At 53.7% G+C, this 17,232-nt stretch overlaps 3 protein-coding genes across 3 annotated transcripts; 2 read left to right on the top strand and 1 right to left on the bottom strand.

Moving 5' to 3' along the window:
* Positions 1-5,368: 5,368 nt before the first annotated feature.
* MYCFIDRAFT_175136 (uncharacterized protein) lies at positions 5,369-8,607 on the top strand (the record flags this gene model as incomplete). The annotated part of the gene is made up of 20 exons (XM_007928686.1): positions 5,369-5,607; positions 5,643-5,661; positions 5,690-5,901; positions 5,932-5,958; positions 5,985-6,066; positions 6,093-6,163; positions 6,201-6,228; positions 6,265-6,564; positions 6,591-6,749; positions 6,781-6,862; positions 6,890-6,998; positions 7,038-7,212; positions 7,238-7,258; positions 7,296-7,509; positions 7,536-7,549; positions 7,583-7,885; positions 7,929-8,001; positions 8,028-8,278; positions 8,316-8,459; positions 8,497-8,607. The coding sequence occupies 20 exons, from the start codon at positions 5,369-5,371 to the stop codon at positions 8,605-8,607; spliced, it is 2,634 nt and encodes an 877-aa protein (XP_007926877.1).
* A 1,902-nt stretch (positions 8,608-10,509) lies between these two features.
* On the bottom strand, positions 10,510-11,957 carry MYCFIDRAFT_46236 (uncharacterized protein; the record flags this gene model as incomplete). The annotated part of the gene is made up of 2 exons (XM_007927623.1): positions 10,510-11,666; positions 11,894-11,957. 2 exons carry the CDS (start codon positions 11,955-11,957, stop codon positions 10,510-10,512), a joined length of 1,221 nt encoding a protein of 406 aa, XP_007925814.1.
* A 387-nt stretch (positions 11,958-12,344) lies between these two features.
* MYCFIDRAFT_164817 (uncharacterized protein) lies at positions 12,345-14,446 on the top strand. Its single transcript, XM_007928685.1, has one exon. It carries the CDS (start codon positions 12,592-12,594, stop codon positions 14,200-14,202), a length of 1,611 nt encoding a protein of 536 aa, XP_007926876.1. The 5' UTR covers positions 12,345-12,591; the 3' UTR covers positions 14,203-14,446.
* The last annotated feature ends 2,786 nt before the right edge of the window (positions 14,447-17,232 follow it).

Below are 17,232 nucleotides of genomic sequence, written 5' to 3'. Positions count from 1 at the left end.
TGCACGGTCCAAAACATGCAGAATCTCACGACAGTGCATTTATATGCCTGTCAGTGTGTTCTGATGTGCTCTCTGCCAGATTTGGGCGGTTGGCGGCCAAGCAAAGGCTCCACGACGAGGCCAGCCGCAACAATGGCATATCGCCTCACATTGCCAGCGACACAGACCACTGACATTCTTCGCGGCAACGAGACATCGGTAAGTACCATCATGACCTCCTCTCACATTAATATCATGTGTATAGCTCGCAGGCGTGGCCGGTTTTGGTCGGTGGTGTGCCATGACACTTCCGCTTGCCAGCCGCTCCACCGCCGCCATATCCAGCGACAGCGAGGTCTGGCGGTCTTTGCAACTACTGACAAGCAATGCAGACGCTTCTCAGACATCTTCCGACCCAGCGCTGCAAATTTGGTGTTCACAGTCACTGGCGCCGCCGATTCACAAGCCCTTGGCTTCGGTGATTCGAGCGCTCGACCATACCTTCACTAGTCACACCTTCACCAGTCGGCTAGCGGCAGCGAGGTGTGCTGACCTTACACCATGTCAACGCGCACTGCACGCCACTGAGAAGTCCTCTCTGCATGCGAGGCTGCAAGATCTGGTAAGCTTGCCGCCCTCAATGCCACTCCATCGCCGCATGTCTGACGTACTTCCACCCATTCCTCGACAGACGGCGGCTTCGGCAAGCTGCAGCCAGCAGGCCACGATATGCCAGAGAAGCACCACCAGAGCCACTGCCCACGTCGGCGCCTCGTCGTTTTCATCGCCTCACCACCGCCGACCGACAACTATACCACTGTCGCTTCTCATCGCCGGCACGCTCACAGCGCAACAATCGCTGGCGCCAGCAAGATACGCACAATATCCATTCAGTAGCCCGAGCGTCTACGCCAACGAAGAAGTCATCGACAGACTCGACCTTTGCTGCAGCCGCCAGCTCGAGGCAGACTTCAACGCCCGAGGACAGAAGACCATATCACTCGCACACTCCAATACCACCTGGCAGATCATGAGAAGCATGCATCTTTTGCCTTAAAGAGCTGGGCATGGCAGGGCGCTTGTACACTGGCGGCCATTGCGAGAGAGAATTATGCTTCCACCACGTGATCTCGGCGGATCAAGCTCAAGCTTTCACACCTCCGCCAAGCTGGCCACATCTTTGCAGGACAGCACGACTTGGCTGCTACACGCCACTGGACGAGACACCACCATTGCTTGGTCAACATACACCTTCGGTCTGCTGTCATCACCTCTTGCCCAGGTGGCTGGAGGTGGAGGTGGCAGTAACCTCTGCAATACACGACATCGTGCGCATCCGTGAGCTGCTTGGCCAGCCGGTGTAAGTCGCCCTCCGTTCTTGTTGGCTACTCTGGTAGACGCTACGGTTGTCCTTTTCGTATGTCTTGGTCTGGCATCTGTTCGTCGTCTCAATCGACCCTCGTGTGCTTCACTGTCAGCACTTGGTCAGATGCCATTGAACCACCCCCATCCTTGCACCTTCCCACCCCTCCTGGCATCTGTGTGCTGCTTGCAGCCGGAGTAAGTCCACTTCTGGCCTTGTCGACTGCTCTGGCAGACGCCCGGCTGGTCGCTTTCGTATGTCCTTGCTGCGTTCTGCATTTGCTTTTGGCACCGGTGAGCTTTTGCCCGGGTAAGTCCACTTCTGGCTTCGTCGACTACTTTGGTAGACGCTTGGCTGGTCGCTTTCGTATGTCCTTGCTGCGTTCTGCATTTGCTTTTGGCGCCGGCGAGCTTTTGCCCGGGCAAGTCCACTTCTGGCCTTGTCGACTACTCCGGTAGACGCTTTGCTGGTCGCTTTCGTGTGTCCTTGCTGCGTTCTGCATTTGCTTTTGGCACCGATGAGCTTTGTGCCCGGATAAGTCCACCTCTGGCTTCGTCGACTACTTCAGGTAGACGCTTGGCTGGTTGCTCTCCTTTGTCATTTGCTGCGTTCATTTCCTCAACCACTTCGGCACCGACGAGCGTCCTGCCCGGGTAAGCCCAGTCCACCACCGCTGCACAGCACCGCCTGCATCAGCGACGCATCTCTCCGCAGATGGGAGCCGAACCCAGGTACCTCTTGCGCCCCGGAAGATATCACTCAGTGAACGCTTCTGAACTGCTCTACGGCCTGCACTGGACTCCGCAGAAACCTTTGCACCAGCATCCACTTCACGCTATGGGGCCTCTAGGTTACCTTGAGTATGGCTATGCCCTTGCCGGCTGTGGTTTGCGAAATCGTGTCTGAAAGTCTGACAGCCTGAAAGCCGAGCTTCCTTGGACTAGTACGCACAAGTTGGGAATCTGGGGGAAATTCAAGATCTTCTTGAATCTGAGCTTGTTTGACTTCTCCTGGGAGTCGCTTGCTCGAACGAAAGTGGGAACGTGGGCTTTTCGGTCTTTGGGCATTGTCGCTGGTCTCTGGAAGCTGCGCCTGCTGTGCTTCTCTGGAAGCTATCTGGTCGACAGTGGAAAAGGGCCTTTGACCTTGGATGACTGCCTTGGCTGTCTCTTGCTCTGCTCTTGGGCTTTCGCTGCTTGCTTGGCGAGGCATTGCTTGCTGTACAGCTCTTGGCTGTCTCTTGCAATACCAAACCCTGCTTGCAGCGTGCGTCAATTTCGCGCTCGAGGACTAATCTTTAGCTCTTTCGACCGCTCGCAACGGCAAGTCGACGACATTTCATTTTGTTCGCCCGAATTCGCCCATCAACTTTGGCGAAATCTTCAAGACTTTTCGATACTCAACATATCGAGAACACACAACTCAAGACCGCTCAGAAAACCCTCTCCAGGACACGACAGCGGACGGTCCAGCTTCAGCTTTTGGAGGGACCGACGCATTGCCGTGCGATGGTTGGGGCGCGGCCAAGGTAACTATCATCATCTGCACTCCTCATTCCTCTTGCGCTGGGCCCTTGACATGTTTGCTTGCGGACATGGGTGATTGGTGAGCCACATGCGCACTTCACACATTCCCTTCTTCCCGCGCTGAGCCCGTGACATGTTCGCTTGCGGATATGGGTGATCGGTGAGCAATATGCGTACTTCACACATTCCCTTCTTCTTCCGCGGCCCGGGCTCTTCGGATGTCCTGGTGGTGGTGCAGACTACCTTGGTAGACTCACCCAGAGCCATCCCCATCCCCATCGTCGCTCTCACCACTCTTCATTGATGTCAGGCTGGCTTCAACAGCCAGCCTCCCTGCTTGTTGACCTTTCTGTAGTCCGTCTCTGGGACGGCCCATATTGTCGACAGGTTTGGGGCCGACCGTGGTGAGCGTGGTTGGGGCTCACCACATTTTTTTTGAGCACGCTTGACGTCTGGATCCTGCTTCTTTTCCTTCTCAAAGGGAGAGTTGGGAGAGTTGCAGAAGGTTGGTGTCCAACTCTCTCGTATTGTCAACCTTTGTCAGCTGGGCCTGTTCTTCTGCGACAGCGAGCCCTTTTCGTATTTCACATCCTGTCGAACGGCCCAGGCTCTCCTGGCGAGCCACTTGGTCGCAGACTTGATTGCAGACTACTCCTGGTAGACTCTTTCAGGATCGAGCGACTTCGACATCTTGATGGGATTCGTGGCGGAGGTGGAGGATGCGGAGGTTTTGTTCAAGCATGCTGAAACAACTCGACCATGTTACGAGCAGCCAAGGAGGCCGTGTGCCGTATGGCCGGCCTGGACAGCACGCAGAGTCGAGAAGGCAGAGCAGATGAATACCAAAGCAGCGAGCGTTGTGGTAGATGATCAGAATCCGGAGATGGAGGATGGGAGTACAGGTGGCCGCGCGTTGTGGTTCCCTCGCCAGCATGCGAGACGATGTGTATGCTCACGGTGGCTTTTGAGGAGGCGAGGAGCAACATGGTGCTGGATCTCAAGTGGGCGGCAAGCTGGTGTGCGGTCAAGGTGCAAGACGATGTGTATTCTCTTCATGGTGGAAGTCGCTGCAGTTGACGAGAGAGACTGGAAAGCTGGGCTCGAGGATCTTGTACTGAAGTCCCGCGGAGTGGACCTGGAATGGAGATACGTTGCTGGTGCAAAGGACGATTCTGGGCTCGCGAATCATGGCTGTATATCTTGCTGGAAAGGCTGCTCGTCAGGTTGGTCCTGTATCTCTCTCTCTCATGGAATGGTTGTCGCTTCTGGTCCTGCATGCGCTTCTCTTCTCCATCTCTTGCTGTAGAACCCTGCTGACCTGGCTGACTCTCCCATCCCAGGCATGCTTCGACTGCATCCCGCTGGACAATCATAGAGTCCCTTCACCACCTGCTACTGCAGCGAGTATCCTTGCTCTTTCAGTAGACAACTACGCTTCCAGGTCCGCAACACCTCTTCGTCCAGTATTGCCAGCATCCCGCTGCTCTTGCTTGGCCCTCATTGCTTCGAAGCTCTCACGGCCACCGTATTTGATCATTCCATTGATGCAGAATTTTCAACCGGACGCTCGCAGAAGGAAAGCTCCGCCTTTCCCATCAGCTGATAGATCCTCCGGACCAATGTCCTTCAGCTCCTTCTCGCCGCGTCAAGCCTGCTGTGTCGGAGGTGCAGTTTCCAAAAATCTCTTCTGGCTTCTCCCTTCTAGCCTACGTGTCGCCGCCTGCGAGGTACTTGGTCATGGCCTCGAATTTGGAGTATTCCTGCTCTTCTAACATCTCCTCTCCTCTCCCCTCCAGATCTATCTAGGTGCCTTCTGGGATGGTGGATGGGAGTGCTTTCTCGGAATTTCGAAGATGCTGCTGTTGCTGCAGCAGGATTTTCGATTGCTGGAAGTGGGTTTGTATCGTAGCAAACAGCACGAGCACGAGCACGAGCACACGGGGAGGCATTGTGCGCTTCCTCGCCATTTCGAAGATGCTGCTGCTGTACGAGTAGCTGAAATTGGTGGTTGTGGTATAGTTGAGAATCCTCCAGCCGCGGATGAGTGAGTGGATTGAGCTGGCCGTGACTCGTAAGATCTCAGCTGATTATTCTCTTTGAGAGGAAAAGTAGTTCTCGGAGCGCCGCGGACGATGTGCTGTTGATTCGTGACAGATGTGCTGCGTGCTCACCGAATGTTTCTGCGACCTCGTGTGCCCCAGCTTTGGACTTTCGGCGAGCTGGAGGAGGAGGTTTTGCGCTATGCCATGCCATCAACCTACTCTACACAGCCCGCGAGACCCTCCTGAGCAGCATTTATGACATTGGAACGACCACAGAACGAGAGATGCCATCCACCGCCCTTCCACTCCACGACACGAGCCATCTGCTTCCGAGAAGACGTCCCTTGAGAGCCATTTCACCCAGATCAGCGAGAGGAGACGCGTCTTTGGTGGATGAGCGGCTGGAGCAACGACATTTGCATTGAGGATGACACCCAGGCTCTACCTCTACGGACTTGATGAATGAGATGAGACATGGACTTGTTCTACAGCGTGGTTTGGACTCTGGATTGATTCAAGGAGAGCGAAGAGTGGATTTCATAAGCGTGAGAGGCGTCTTTCCGGGAGAACAGCAGTGCAGGAGGTACAATGGATCAGAGTCTACGGAAATTGCTATCCACTGCCTCAAAAGGTCTTCTTCTGCTACTGTAATATGGGCTGGGATTCTGAGCGAGCCACGAGCCTGCGCGAACACTAGGTGCGAAGGGCATCTACATTCTGCATGATTCTGAGCAAGAAGGAGCATCGTACTGTGATTCGCAATGAAGAGCAAGAACAAGCAATACTACTCTTCGGAGGTCAGGAAACTGGTCACTGGGCTGTTATGCCTTGCAGGGCCCCTGCTTCGGGCGGAGAGGAGAGCAGGAGCAACACCGTCTGAACACACTCCTCAGCCTTTTGTATACATTGAGCCCTTCTCCTTCCTTCTACTGATCTTCGAGGGACAGGGATGTTTTGCAGGAGAGCAGAGACGCAGCGCGGGAAGGAAATCGTGCTCGAGGTCTAGCAGATGAACACGCAGTCCTCTCCTCCTCCCAGGCTGCGCCAAGTGATGGAAGTCGGAGCAAGAACTAGCATCTCACGCTGGCTTCAGGAAACTTCGAAGACTCACTCATGGCTCCTAGCTGGCCTTCTCCTTCTCTCTGCTCTGCGTAGAGTGGACCTCGGATTGCAGCAAGTGAGAGAGTTCAGAGGAAGAGCAAGCATGTACGGCAAGCACTGGGCGAGCTCCAAGATCCGCTGAACACTCCGAGGTCATTGTCCTCTCCTGATCCCTTGGCCGCCACACAGAGGAGCCCATGATGCGTCAAGTGGCCGAGTTCAGAGAAGGAGCCAGCATGGAAGCAAGCAATAGTCAATTGCAGTGGACACATGCCCCCCCCCCCCATTCCAAGCTTCTCCTTCTCTTCTCCATTACGCCAGGCGACAGGAGCCAGCATGCAAGGCAAGGCAAGGCAAGGCAAGCACTGACGGACCTCAGTATCCGCTGCTTTCCCTTTCGCTGTTCTATACCACACATCACGAACCCTCTCCCAACCCCGATCATGAGCCAAAGCTCTTTCTTCTTCGCTTCCTCTTGAGATCACAGCGCCGCATCCACCCCGTTTCCGGACCGTCGACGATCACGCTGCCATCCACAGCATCGCCTCAGCGCGTAATGACAACGACCATGCAGGGCAGAAATCACATTGCGTCCACATCACTTTCCGTCCCCAAAAACTTTCCTGCCCACATTTCATAGATCCAACACCCTTTCTCCCTCCACAAACGCCAACATCCTCACAGCGCATTCTCATCCATTTGCAAGTCTTTGCGAGCCAGGTCACGCATCCTCGGCGCGTAATGGTAATAAGATTATGAAGCCATTCAGCATGTCGGTGGTGTTTTTTTTTCGGGGTTCTGGAATTTCCATGTTTTGCAAGTTGGGCTAGAAGTGGAAGGTGGTGGATGGAGTCTCTCTCGTCGCGATGATTAGTAAGGTGTGGAAAAGTTCTGGTATGAGGAGGTTGAGAAGAGAAGACTTGCTGAGAATTTAACATGTATGTTTCGATGGAAAGCCAATCATCTTGTACATGCTCCTCCTATACCGTTCGTATTCCAAACCCTTGCTTGCCTTCGCATGTTCAGCCAGACGGTCAATGTCTCACGGCTTGGTGCAAACATACTGGCAGACCTCGCTGCTCGTCTTCAAAAGCAGTTCCATGATCACCTGCTCTGGATGGCAAAGCTATGGATCTGCCAAGTCTTTCAGCCTATCCTGCTCTATCTGAGTGCCAGTCAGAATACAGAAGGAGATTCCATGGTATGATGAACAATGCTTGCTGAAGAAGGTCACTGACATGCTGTATGTGGATAAAAGCATTTCTGTACAGCACGAACGGCCAGCTCTGCAGGTCAAGTTTCTCTCAAAAATCCAAATTGCTCTGCGTCAATTTTGTGGGACGTTTGAACCACTTCTGCCTCCTGCGACATCCATCTCGACTCTGTAGTATTCTCCTGACTCCCCTTTCCTTCCGCGCCATCCTTGACTTCCACAAACACCACCCACAGCCAAAGTCTTGTATAGATCCTCTTGATCTTCGGTCTCGCGCACTCGCTCGTTGTTGGTTTTGAATTGGTGTTGAGTTGGTGTTGAGCTGGTGTTGAGATGGTGTTGAGTTGTTGGTATTGAGCAGCCCATTGACGACAGAGTGCTGGGGCGCTGGGTGATAGCCGGACTTCCTCTGCTGATCTCGGAAGCGAGAGTACGACTTGGGGGTACTGCCTCAGATCATGACCGCGTACAGTGCCACATTGTAGCCCGGGGCGTGGGGGATAGCCGGACTGATATCCAGAATCCTAAGTGCCCAGTGCTACAGTATGGAAGTGTAAGCGGTCATGATCTGAGGCAGTACCTCCAGTCGTACCCTCGATTCCGAGATGAGCAGAGGAAGCGAAAGGATTGCCGGCGGCGGCCTGCAAGAATAAAGTTGTTAGTCAAGATCTTCTTCGAGTGCGAGTTCAGGTGGATGTGGACAGGATATTGCTGGCGTTCAGAGTCGAATTTTCGTCATGAGATGTAGGATTGGAATGAGTCTTAAGAAGGACGATGGTGGATCATCATCGCGATGTTTGAAGAGGTTTGTGACGGGGGATCTGACTTACTTGATGGACGGGGACTCAAGGAACCGGCCGGCCAGCTGATGTGCGTACCACATGCGACTCCTCTCACCAGCCAGCCGACCGGACCATATCACATGCGACTCCTCTCAGCCAGTGTGGATGATGTCGGCCGGCCGACGCTCATACCACATTCGGCTCCTCTCAGAAGAGTTCGTTGGCAAGAGCGCCGGCCGGGCGAATGGTGCACGTACCACATGCGAGCATCTGTGAAGACTCGTATTAGCTAATGCTTTTGTGAAAGAGGAAGACAAATGCGATGGTGGAGTGGTGGTCGGAACTTTGCGTGCGATTGCGGTCAAGGCCATCACATGCTCGCCGATGGGGCTGTGGTATATGGGTGAAATGAACTATGCTGCTCTCGACAACCGTTATCGGCACGATGGCGAAGTGGTAAGGCATGCGAGCATTCGTATCATGCTGTCAGTCAGGCAAAGTTGAACTTACCATGGCCGCAAGCGGCCCGACAAAACGATTCCCTCAGTACATAAGTACCGGGGAACTCGTTGTGTTGGGGCGTAAACCATCGAGCCGGTAGCGGTTGGCAAACTTTTGCCGCCGCGGTCTGTCTGTGGGATATATCTAGAATGATTTCGTCTTTTTGAATGAAGATCGACCGCGGCGGCGTTCGGGCTAATGTTGTCGGTGTAACATTTTTGGGCTGCTGCGCCATCTTCTGCCTTTGTTGGGGAAGCTGGAGTGTTGGCTCTCGATTGATGATACTGGTGATGGTGCGAAGCTCATGCTCGGTGGGTGTTGAGGAAGGGGTCGAGTCTGTAGCATGAGTCAGCACGTTCACTCCTGTTGCTTCGATGAGAACCGACTCACCATGCAGATGATGTCGAGCTCACGGTGCGCTGGGAAAGGCCGACGCTCTGGGCGATGGAGATCTGTTAGCGTGTGAGTCATGGTCTTCCTTCGCCGGTGAGAGAAGTTTGCAGACCTGGATGACGGCGAGAATGCGCTGGAAATCTTCGGCGCCAGCAGATCACCTCTTGCGAGCCGGGTGGTTCTTCTCGCTTTGAAGGAGGATCGTTGGCAAAGCACTCAAAGGCAGAGGTAGGCCTGCAACGCTGTCAGCATTGTTGGAGACGCAGCGTCGATGGTGATCACCGTCAATGTCCACAACATTGAATACGTTGGTAAGCACTCTGATACTGACCTCGCAGGCTTGCTGTCAGAAGCGGATGTGGATGAATTGATGATGTAGTGATGGTGGAAAAGTGAGGCAGAGCAAAGAGTCAGAAGAAAGAGCTTGCGAGAAAAGTCTGCAGAGGCAACAGCAACAGCACGAGCTAGCGCCAATTGATCCCTGCCACAAAACTGGAAAGCTTTCGACGCTTAGACCTTTTCACCGCTGCCCTATTGAGGCTGAGGTTGATGTCCCGCATTCTTTTCTCTATTTTACGTTATGTGAAGATCATCGTACGACGTTGTCCAGACGGCGAGAGATCTTTCCGTAAGAGTCTCGTTGGCACTACGAAGATGTGGGAATGGATCAAACGAGAGCGTTCAGGGCATCTTCTTCAACAATGTAGTTGCTATCCAACATACTTCGATTACCAAAGTCTCGAAACCGCTCGAAGCGTCTCAGCTTGATCTGCTCATGTAACAACTGCAGTCCCTAGATATTGAAGGCAAGCTGCTGAGACGAATGATACGCGTCGTAACTTGCACCCAAATAAACACTAAGAGCTTGTCGTCAGGTTTGGAGTTTCGGTCGAGCAAGGAGAGAAGCACGTAGTACTATGCATCGTGCATCACTTCTGACTCTATGTGTCCGACTACGAGCAAACATCCCGAGAAGGGGAAATGCCGACCAGCGTGATATGCTACTGTCCAGTGAGTATTTGAAGTTGTCCTTCGACCCCTACCTGTGCCTTGCGTTTGAACATACTGTAGATAGCTGCAGCGTAGGGGCGCGATTCTCAATGATTGTCTGCCATCGAGACTCCAATCATGGCTTTAGGGAACATTCTCGCTGGAAAGTGGAATTGGAGAGTAAGTGTTAGAACCTACATCGAAGGCCGTATTCGGATGGCTATATTCCGAATTGAAGACATGCTCGAAATTGCGGGAGCAAATTCGAGCACCGCAGAGCGACTTCTTTGTGGAAGAATGGGAGGGTAGTAAGGGAAGGGCAGAGATTCGACATCTTCTTCCGACATCTTTATCTCTGCTCTGGCTAATGTTGGCAGCCCGGCCAGCATGCCAGAAGTGTGATGGAGAAAACAGAGGGCGTGCACTTCAAATCATTTCATTCGTTCATGATGCGAGTATCTCTGTTGCCCTAGCGAACTCCATGCTTTCAATACCGCTGAAGCTCACTAAAAACGATCAGAATGATTTAGCACGCTCTTCCCACAAGAGACACACGATTCGTCCAGTCCTCCGAATCTCATGCATGCACAAGCTCTCAATGCCGTCTCAGTCTCAGCTTCTAGCTCCTGTTGATGCGCAACTCCTTCTTCGGCTTCTTGCGGCACTCCGGACACAGCCACTCTCCCGTCGGCTCCTCAGTGACGCCCACGCACTTATAGTGGAACCACTGGTAAGGACAGTTGTCGTTGTCGCAGCCCACCATGTCGCCGTAGCTGACCTTCTTGCAGAAACAGTACAGCGTCTCGTCGTCCTCGTTATCATCGCCACCTTCGGCAGTGCCATCAGCCTGGCTGCGTTGAATCGAGGATGGCGTTGGAGATGCGGAGTCGTCATCGGAGTCATCAGAAAGCGAGGCATTCGTGCTAGGAGTGGCGCGATCTCTGGCGAGTTGGCGGCGACGATCTTTCTTCTGTCCGGAAGGACGAGAGCGGTTGGACTTCTTGGATGGTGGTGGCGCGGCTTTACGGTTGCCTGGTGGGGGATGTGCGCCTTTCTTCTGGGCTGCGGTGGGTTGTGCAGAACCAGCGCGAGATGCTGCGACACCGGTTGGTACAGGTGTGCCGGCCTTTGGTGTGCCTGGTCCAAGAGACGATTGACGCAAGCTGCTGTTTGGTAGAGATCCCAGCGAGACGTTCAGCTTTCTCTTCTTAACATCGCTGCTACCTTCGCGCTGGCTTCTTGGTAAGGTGGTGGGTGTCTGGCCGCCGGTTGGCGTTCCGCGAGCAGTAGAGCGCGCATTGGCAGCCATTTGGTGTTGTGCGGCGTTTTGCATTGGGATGATCGAGCCGATGTTACCACTGACAGCTTGAAGGGGCATGCTGGGAGCTGTGCCTGCGACTGGTGTATTGACTCCGGTGGCGGCGCCGCTGCCAGTCAAAAGACTTGGACCATTCCAATCTGACGGAAATTGTTCGGTTTGCGCAAGTCCCTTCAAGCCAATGTCAAGACGCTTGATTTGACGGTCGAGGATGATTTGAGCCTTCTCGGCGAGACCACACTTCTCTGCTTGTAAGATTTCCATCTTGTCGTAGCACTCGCTGATGGTCTTGGAGAAGGCTTCTTCTTTTGGGTTGGGGACGTGGCCGCCGTTGATTCTCACCCACTTCTGGATCTGGCTGTCTCGCTTCGCGATCTCGTCTTTGAAGGCAGTGATTTGAAGATCTTTGGCTTGGAGCTCTTCCATTAGATGAGTGATTTCGGCCGGCACGTTCGCCACTGATTCGAGGTAATCAGTAAGAAAGTCTTCGAGGTCGGGGCACCGCGAAGGCATGCTGTCGCATATGAAGTCGACTTGATCAACAATGCTCATGGCATTGTACTCAATCACTTCACTGGCGGTCATCTCCGAGGAGAGCAGACGGTACGTTTCCATCAGCTCCGCAGTGAGGAGCTTTGATAGCTCGTCCATGTTGGAGTGCATGTGAAATCTTGGCTAAACTTACCATCGTGAACGAATTGCTCCAGCACCGACGCCGCATCTTCTGGCTGACTAAGTGCGCCTGCCATTCCGAAGTTCCGCCGGCGCAGGGCGCGGGCTTCGCAGTCTTCAACGGTCGCGCAGGTGGCGAGCGCTTCCCGATACAGCGCCGCGACGCTGGTGTTTCTGCTCGTGGAGGCCCTGGGGCGTGCAGATGTATACGGAATAAATTTTGCGATGCCAAAAAATGGCGTGCGTAGTGGTGTGGTGGTGGTGGTGGTGTTGCTGGCAGCGCGAGGAGGCGACGTTGAAGTTTTGTCGGCTGACTTGCCTCAGATCAGACGAAGCAGGGGCTCCCGCAACCCCGCACTCCCGCACTCCCGCACTCCCGCACTCCCGCACTCCCGCACTCCCGCAGAGCCTCACTCCATCCCCCAGCTCGCTTCCGCAGCCCACTCAGTTCCAGCCTGAGACATCGACCACCATCACCACCCAAATATACGTATACCGGCTCCTTCCATATCAGGCATCTTCTGTGGACCTCCTCGCGCACGGTGAACGATAGTCTCGTCACCTGCCAGAGAAGGACATCCTCGCAAGCGCGGTCGTCCGCCGGGCAAGAAGAAAGGCCCAGCACGAGGCCGGACAGACTCCAAGGCGCCCTCTGTCCACTTCAGCAGCGAGGTCACTTACTTCGGCGGCGACGACGATGGTCCTGGTCCCATGGCCGGCTTCAACCCACGCGCCTCGGTCCGCAACGACATAGTCCAGCAATGGAATGCCAACGACCTCTCTCCGCGCTCAGGCTCGCGGACGCCTGCATACGAGAATGGCAATCACGACCGTACTTGTGGCATGGAGATCGACACTCCGGCCACTCCGCCAACTACAGAAGAAGATGAGCGGTTGCTCGAGGATATGACCCTCCGGCGGAACATCTGGGAGCAGGTCGAGAACAACAACATACAGCGCCCGAAAGGTCACAAGGTGTCCTTTCACTACAGCAGTCGTGTCGAGGATATGCATTTTGGCAGGACCCATCCCATGAAGCCTTGGCGTCTTACTCTGACGAAACATCTCGTCTTGGGGTTTGGTCTACACCATGCCATGGACACCTACGAAGCCATTAGCGCTGGCAAGGACGAGGTATGCCAGTTCCACGATCCAGATTACGTCGACTTCCTGTCGCAAGTGTCGCCCGGTACGTTTAAGAAGCTATCCGAGGAGCCGCGCTTCCGACGCGCCACGCCGCCGAAGCATGATGGAGACAGTGTCGAGTTAGGCCCGTTCAATCTTAGTATGAGTCCGGGCGCTGACTGTCCTGTCTTCGACGGCATGTCGACGTACTTGTTCCTGTATACTGGGGCTACGCTCGGCGCCACGCAGAAGATCACCTCCGGCGAAAGCGACATCGCCATCAACTGGAGCGGAGGTCTTCATCACGCCCACAAGTCAGAAGCCAGCGGTTTCTGCTACATCAATGACATCGTTCTCTCCATCCTGGACATGCTTCGAGTCTTTCCACGAGTCCTGTACATTGACATCGATGTTCATCATGGTGATGGTGTGGAAGAGGCATTCCAGCGGCAGTCTCGAGTCATGACGCTGTCCTTTCATCGGTATGGTCCGTATGATGAGACAGGACACAAGTTCTTTCCAGGCACCGGAGACATCTCAGACATTGGTCTACGAGGCACGAAAGGAGAGCATTTTGCCCTGAACGTCCCAATTGCAAGCGGCATTGACGACAGACAGTACAAGAAGCTCTTTGAGTGCGTGACTGGCGCCACAATCGAAGCTTTCAAGCCCAGCGCCATCGTCTTGCAGTGCGGCGCCGACTCTCTGGGAGGAGATCGTCTCGGCCAGTTCAACATCAACATTAAGCAGCATGGCGAATGCGTATCTTTTGTGAAGAGGACTGGTCTGCCGCTATTACTGCTTGGAGGCGGAGGCTACACAGCACGCAATGTTGCTCGAGCATGGACACATGAGACTGCAATCTGCACCGACAACGAGCTTCCGGATAAGATCCCGATGCACATTGTCCCACGACCAGAAGCCTTCCATGGCCGCCCTCACGGCGATGGCAAAATGTATCCCAGCTTTGAACGCTTGCACAAGAACGAATGCAAGGACGGCGGACCCGAAGGCATTGACACTATGATTGCAAAGCTTCGAGAGGAGCTGAAGTATGTGCGGAACAGTCCTTGGGTCAAGTGTGACCAGCTGCCTACCGGAACCAAGATGGACGAGATCATGGCCAGGGTCGACGAGGAGCGCCGGAACAGGAAGCAGCTTGAGCGTAATGCCGGAGGACGAGGTGAGTTGCGGTAAGCGCAAGAGGATTATTCCTGGCGATAAATTCGCATCATGGCGTTGCAACTATGCGCAGCATGAATCACATGCTGTCTTGAAGCTGGTCTCATGGAAGGCCTGCTCAGCTAGCTCCGCTGCCAAGATTCACATGTTTCTTGGCAATCAACCGTACCAGCATCATCAAGCATCAGGTCGCAATTGAGAACCTGAATAGCCAAAAATTCTTGAAGAGAGTACCAAAAGGCTCCACAGTTTCTCACAGACCTTGTCAAGGTCATCGCCTTCAATTCCAAAAGCTTCTTTGCTCAAACTCAATTGTCCTTCTGCCTATGTCTCGATCCTCAATCATGTCCCCCTATCTCCTCAGCATCAAGGCCAGCGAAGCAAAGTCTGAAGCCATCTTGCGTTGGTATGTGCTACTGAGCTTTCCATTCTTTCTCCCTTGCCATTCTTGAAACTCATGCGAACCCACGTTCCCTCTCCTCCTGCTCGTCGGGCGTGAAGATGTATTTCGGTGTCGATCCAGGTCGAAATCTGCGAAGTTCAAAGATTTCTTTGCAATCTTCGCTTTATATGTAGACAAAGGACTTTGAGTCAGACGTGTAGGAGATGGGGGATGGTGTAGGCGCAGGGGTTTTGTGATCTAAGACGAGGCATGTGTTTAGTTTATTAGAACTGAGTAAGATGATAATGTGCTGATCGGAGGCACAAGGATGGGAAAGACTGACGAGCTCAAAGACATCCCCGACCTTGCAAACCTCTACTCGAACTTGGACGTTCTTCTGCGCGAAACTACAATACGACGGCCAAGAGAAGGTGGACGCCTTCATCGCCTCCAACCCTACGGATCGACACGACAATCAGGACCCGCAGTTTTTAACGGCAGCGAAGATCCGCCGTAACGCGCACACCAGAGACAAGGACGGCAACTTGCCAAACCTCTTTCTTCTACCTACGTCCCAACGATCGTCGTCGGAGAGAACATTACTTCCTGAGCCTCCGCGACTACCCTCACCATCTCCACCTGACATGCCGGCCACCGGTGATTCCAGATCCTGCGCGAAATATCCTACTGTCCTGGCAAGGCCACTATGGACTTTGATGAGAACCCACACTTCGATTAATTAGCCTTGATCGTTTAGGATCGTCGAAGACAGCCTCGGCGCGAGATTACTCCATCATCTTCCGCACTGGTCTGTATAAAGACGGTTACGACGCGCATACCGAGCTCCTCAACATTCGCTTCTGCGAATACGCGGCATTGGAGACGGGAGTATGGGATCTTCTCCGCTAGGCAAGAGGTGGCAGTGTCTATGAGAATAGACATCGGAGGAGGAGGGAAGAATGAAGGTGAAAGCCTGATTCGCTTTCTTTGGGAGCTTCGGTTATCTTTCATGGGTAGTGTAGTTTTTTTTTTTTACTGACCGGCGTTGCGGGAGAAGAGATGAACGGGATCGGTAGCGGTCGGTTTCTTTGAGAAATTTCAGAGTAAACATGGGAGCCTCTGGAGCATGTTTGGGAAAGGAAGGGATGGTATGATTCCATAGTCATGTTGAAAGCTTTCAGCATACCTTCGGTCGAAACTCAGGCCGAAAGGTGGAGGTTTGGGCCACGGCGCAGTCATGATATGAGAGGGAGTTGTTTGGATTGATAGTGATGATGTCTCGTTTTTTTTCAAACTAGGTGATATAATACTCCAAGGTCCAACGTCAATCAAGGCAACTCGTAGAGACAGACCTGCAGCTGGGGGTGTAGAGGAGACCACCTCAGTGCCTTTAGAAGTGCCATCCACCAGCCGGATGTGGACTCGCGGGCCACCAATGCCAAGCAATAGGCAGCACAAGAACAGCCTGATAGTGCTAATCCGAAGAGAGCAGCTCGCTGGCACCTGACGAGGCGCCACAAGACCTACTGTCTGAGCGCCAAGAGAACCGTTCGCCAGCACCGCCACTGCAGGATCCGTTCGAATACGGACCTCTGTTCGTGTCGCCAGAACACACATCACGCCCAAAGCAGCCAAATGCGCCGACTGGAAACGGGGACGATGATCAGCGCCTCGAGCGCATGACCTACGCAGCCTTTGGCCTAATGGGAGAGTCAACCATGCTCAAGAACCTCGAGAAGAAGTGGCATCTGTGTGTCGCTATAGAGTAGTCTAAACGAGCTCCACTCCAGGGCGCTTTGTGCTGGCAGGGGTGGATAGCGGACGTGGTACATCTCAAGCTTGACTGAGGAAGAGCTGGACTATCCTAGCGGTGGGAGATTACGCCAGTGGACGCTGTGGATGTTCGTCTGTAGCTGCCAAGCTAGGGGTGATTATGTGCCTCGGAGATAATGCTGCTTCTGAGTCTACCTGATTCGACCGTCTCAGGGGTCCTTGGGTCAGTGGGTGACTGTAAAGCCTTGGATTGACTTTGGGAGGCTGCTGAAGGTAGTGATACTGAGCGTATTGAGAGTGATGCTGCTGTCCGCTTCGCCTTCATTCTGGGGTTTCCCTCTCTTCCACAGTTGCGCAGGTATGTTATGGGCTTTTCTCATCAGGCGCAGAAGTGTACGAATTTGAGAGCAGTCTGTCAGGTTTATCCCTCAAGCCACTGCGAATGGACGGTGTTGCGCAGACTGGAGCTGCTGCGTGTGTATAAAGCGGATGTTTAGACCTTTGGTGTCAGAGATGGATGGACATCAGGCTGAGCGGGTTGCGGGTGATGCTGTAGAGCTCTCTTGCTCGTTCTGGTTTGCTGTGGTCGCTCTTTCTTTGGAAAATGGCAAAGTGATGGAAATGATGTTCGAAAGTTGCTACAGAGGTATACAGTGCTGAGTGTATCAGTCTTGATGTGTTTGCCCAGCACACCGAATCGCAATGGTTTCGCAGCAGGGGGGACTCACAATAGATGCATGCCCTTTCGGCCATAGATGTGGATTCGAAGGTAATATCATTGCTTGCAGGTGTTGTCTTCGATCGCATCACTCATCTCAGGGGCCGTGAAGCTTCTCGTCAGCAAGATGTTGCAACATGACGGAGCAACCCTCTGGTAGCGGCTGCTGAAG

Source organism: Pseudocercospora fijiensis (assembly GCF_000340215.1).
Source record: "Pseudocercospora fijiensis CIRAD86 unplaced genomic scaffold MYCFIscaffold_4, whole genome shotgun sequence".
Lineage (NCBI taxonomy): Eukaryota > Fungi > Ascomycota > Dothideomycetes > Mycosphaerellales > Mycosphaerellaceae > Pseudocercospora > Pseudocercospora fijiensis.
Note: the sequence above shows the minus strand (reverse complement) of the source record. Positions and strands in the feature narration are given on the sequence as shown.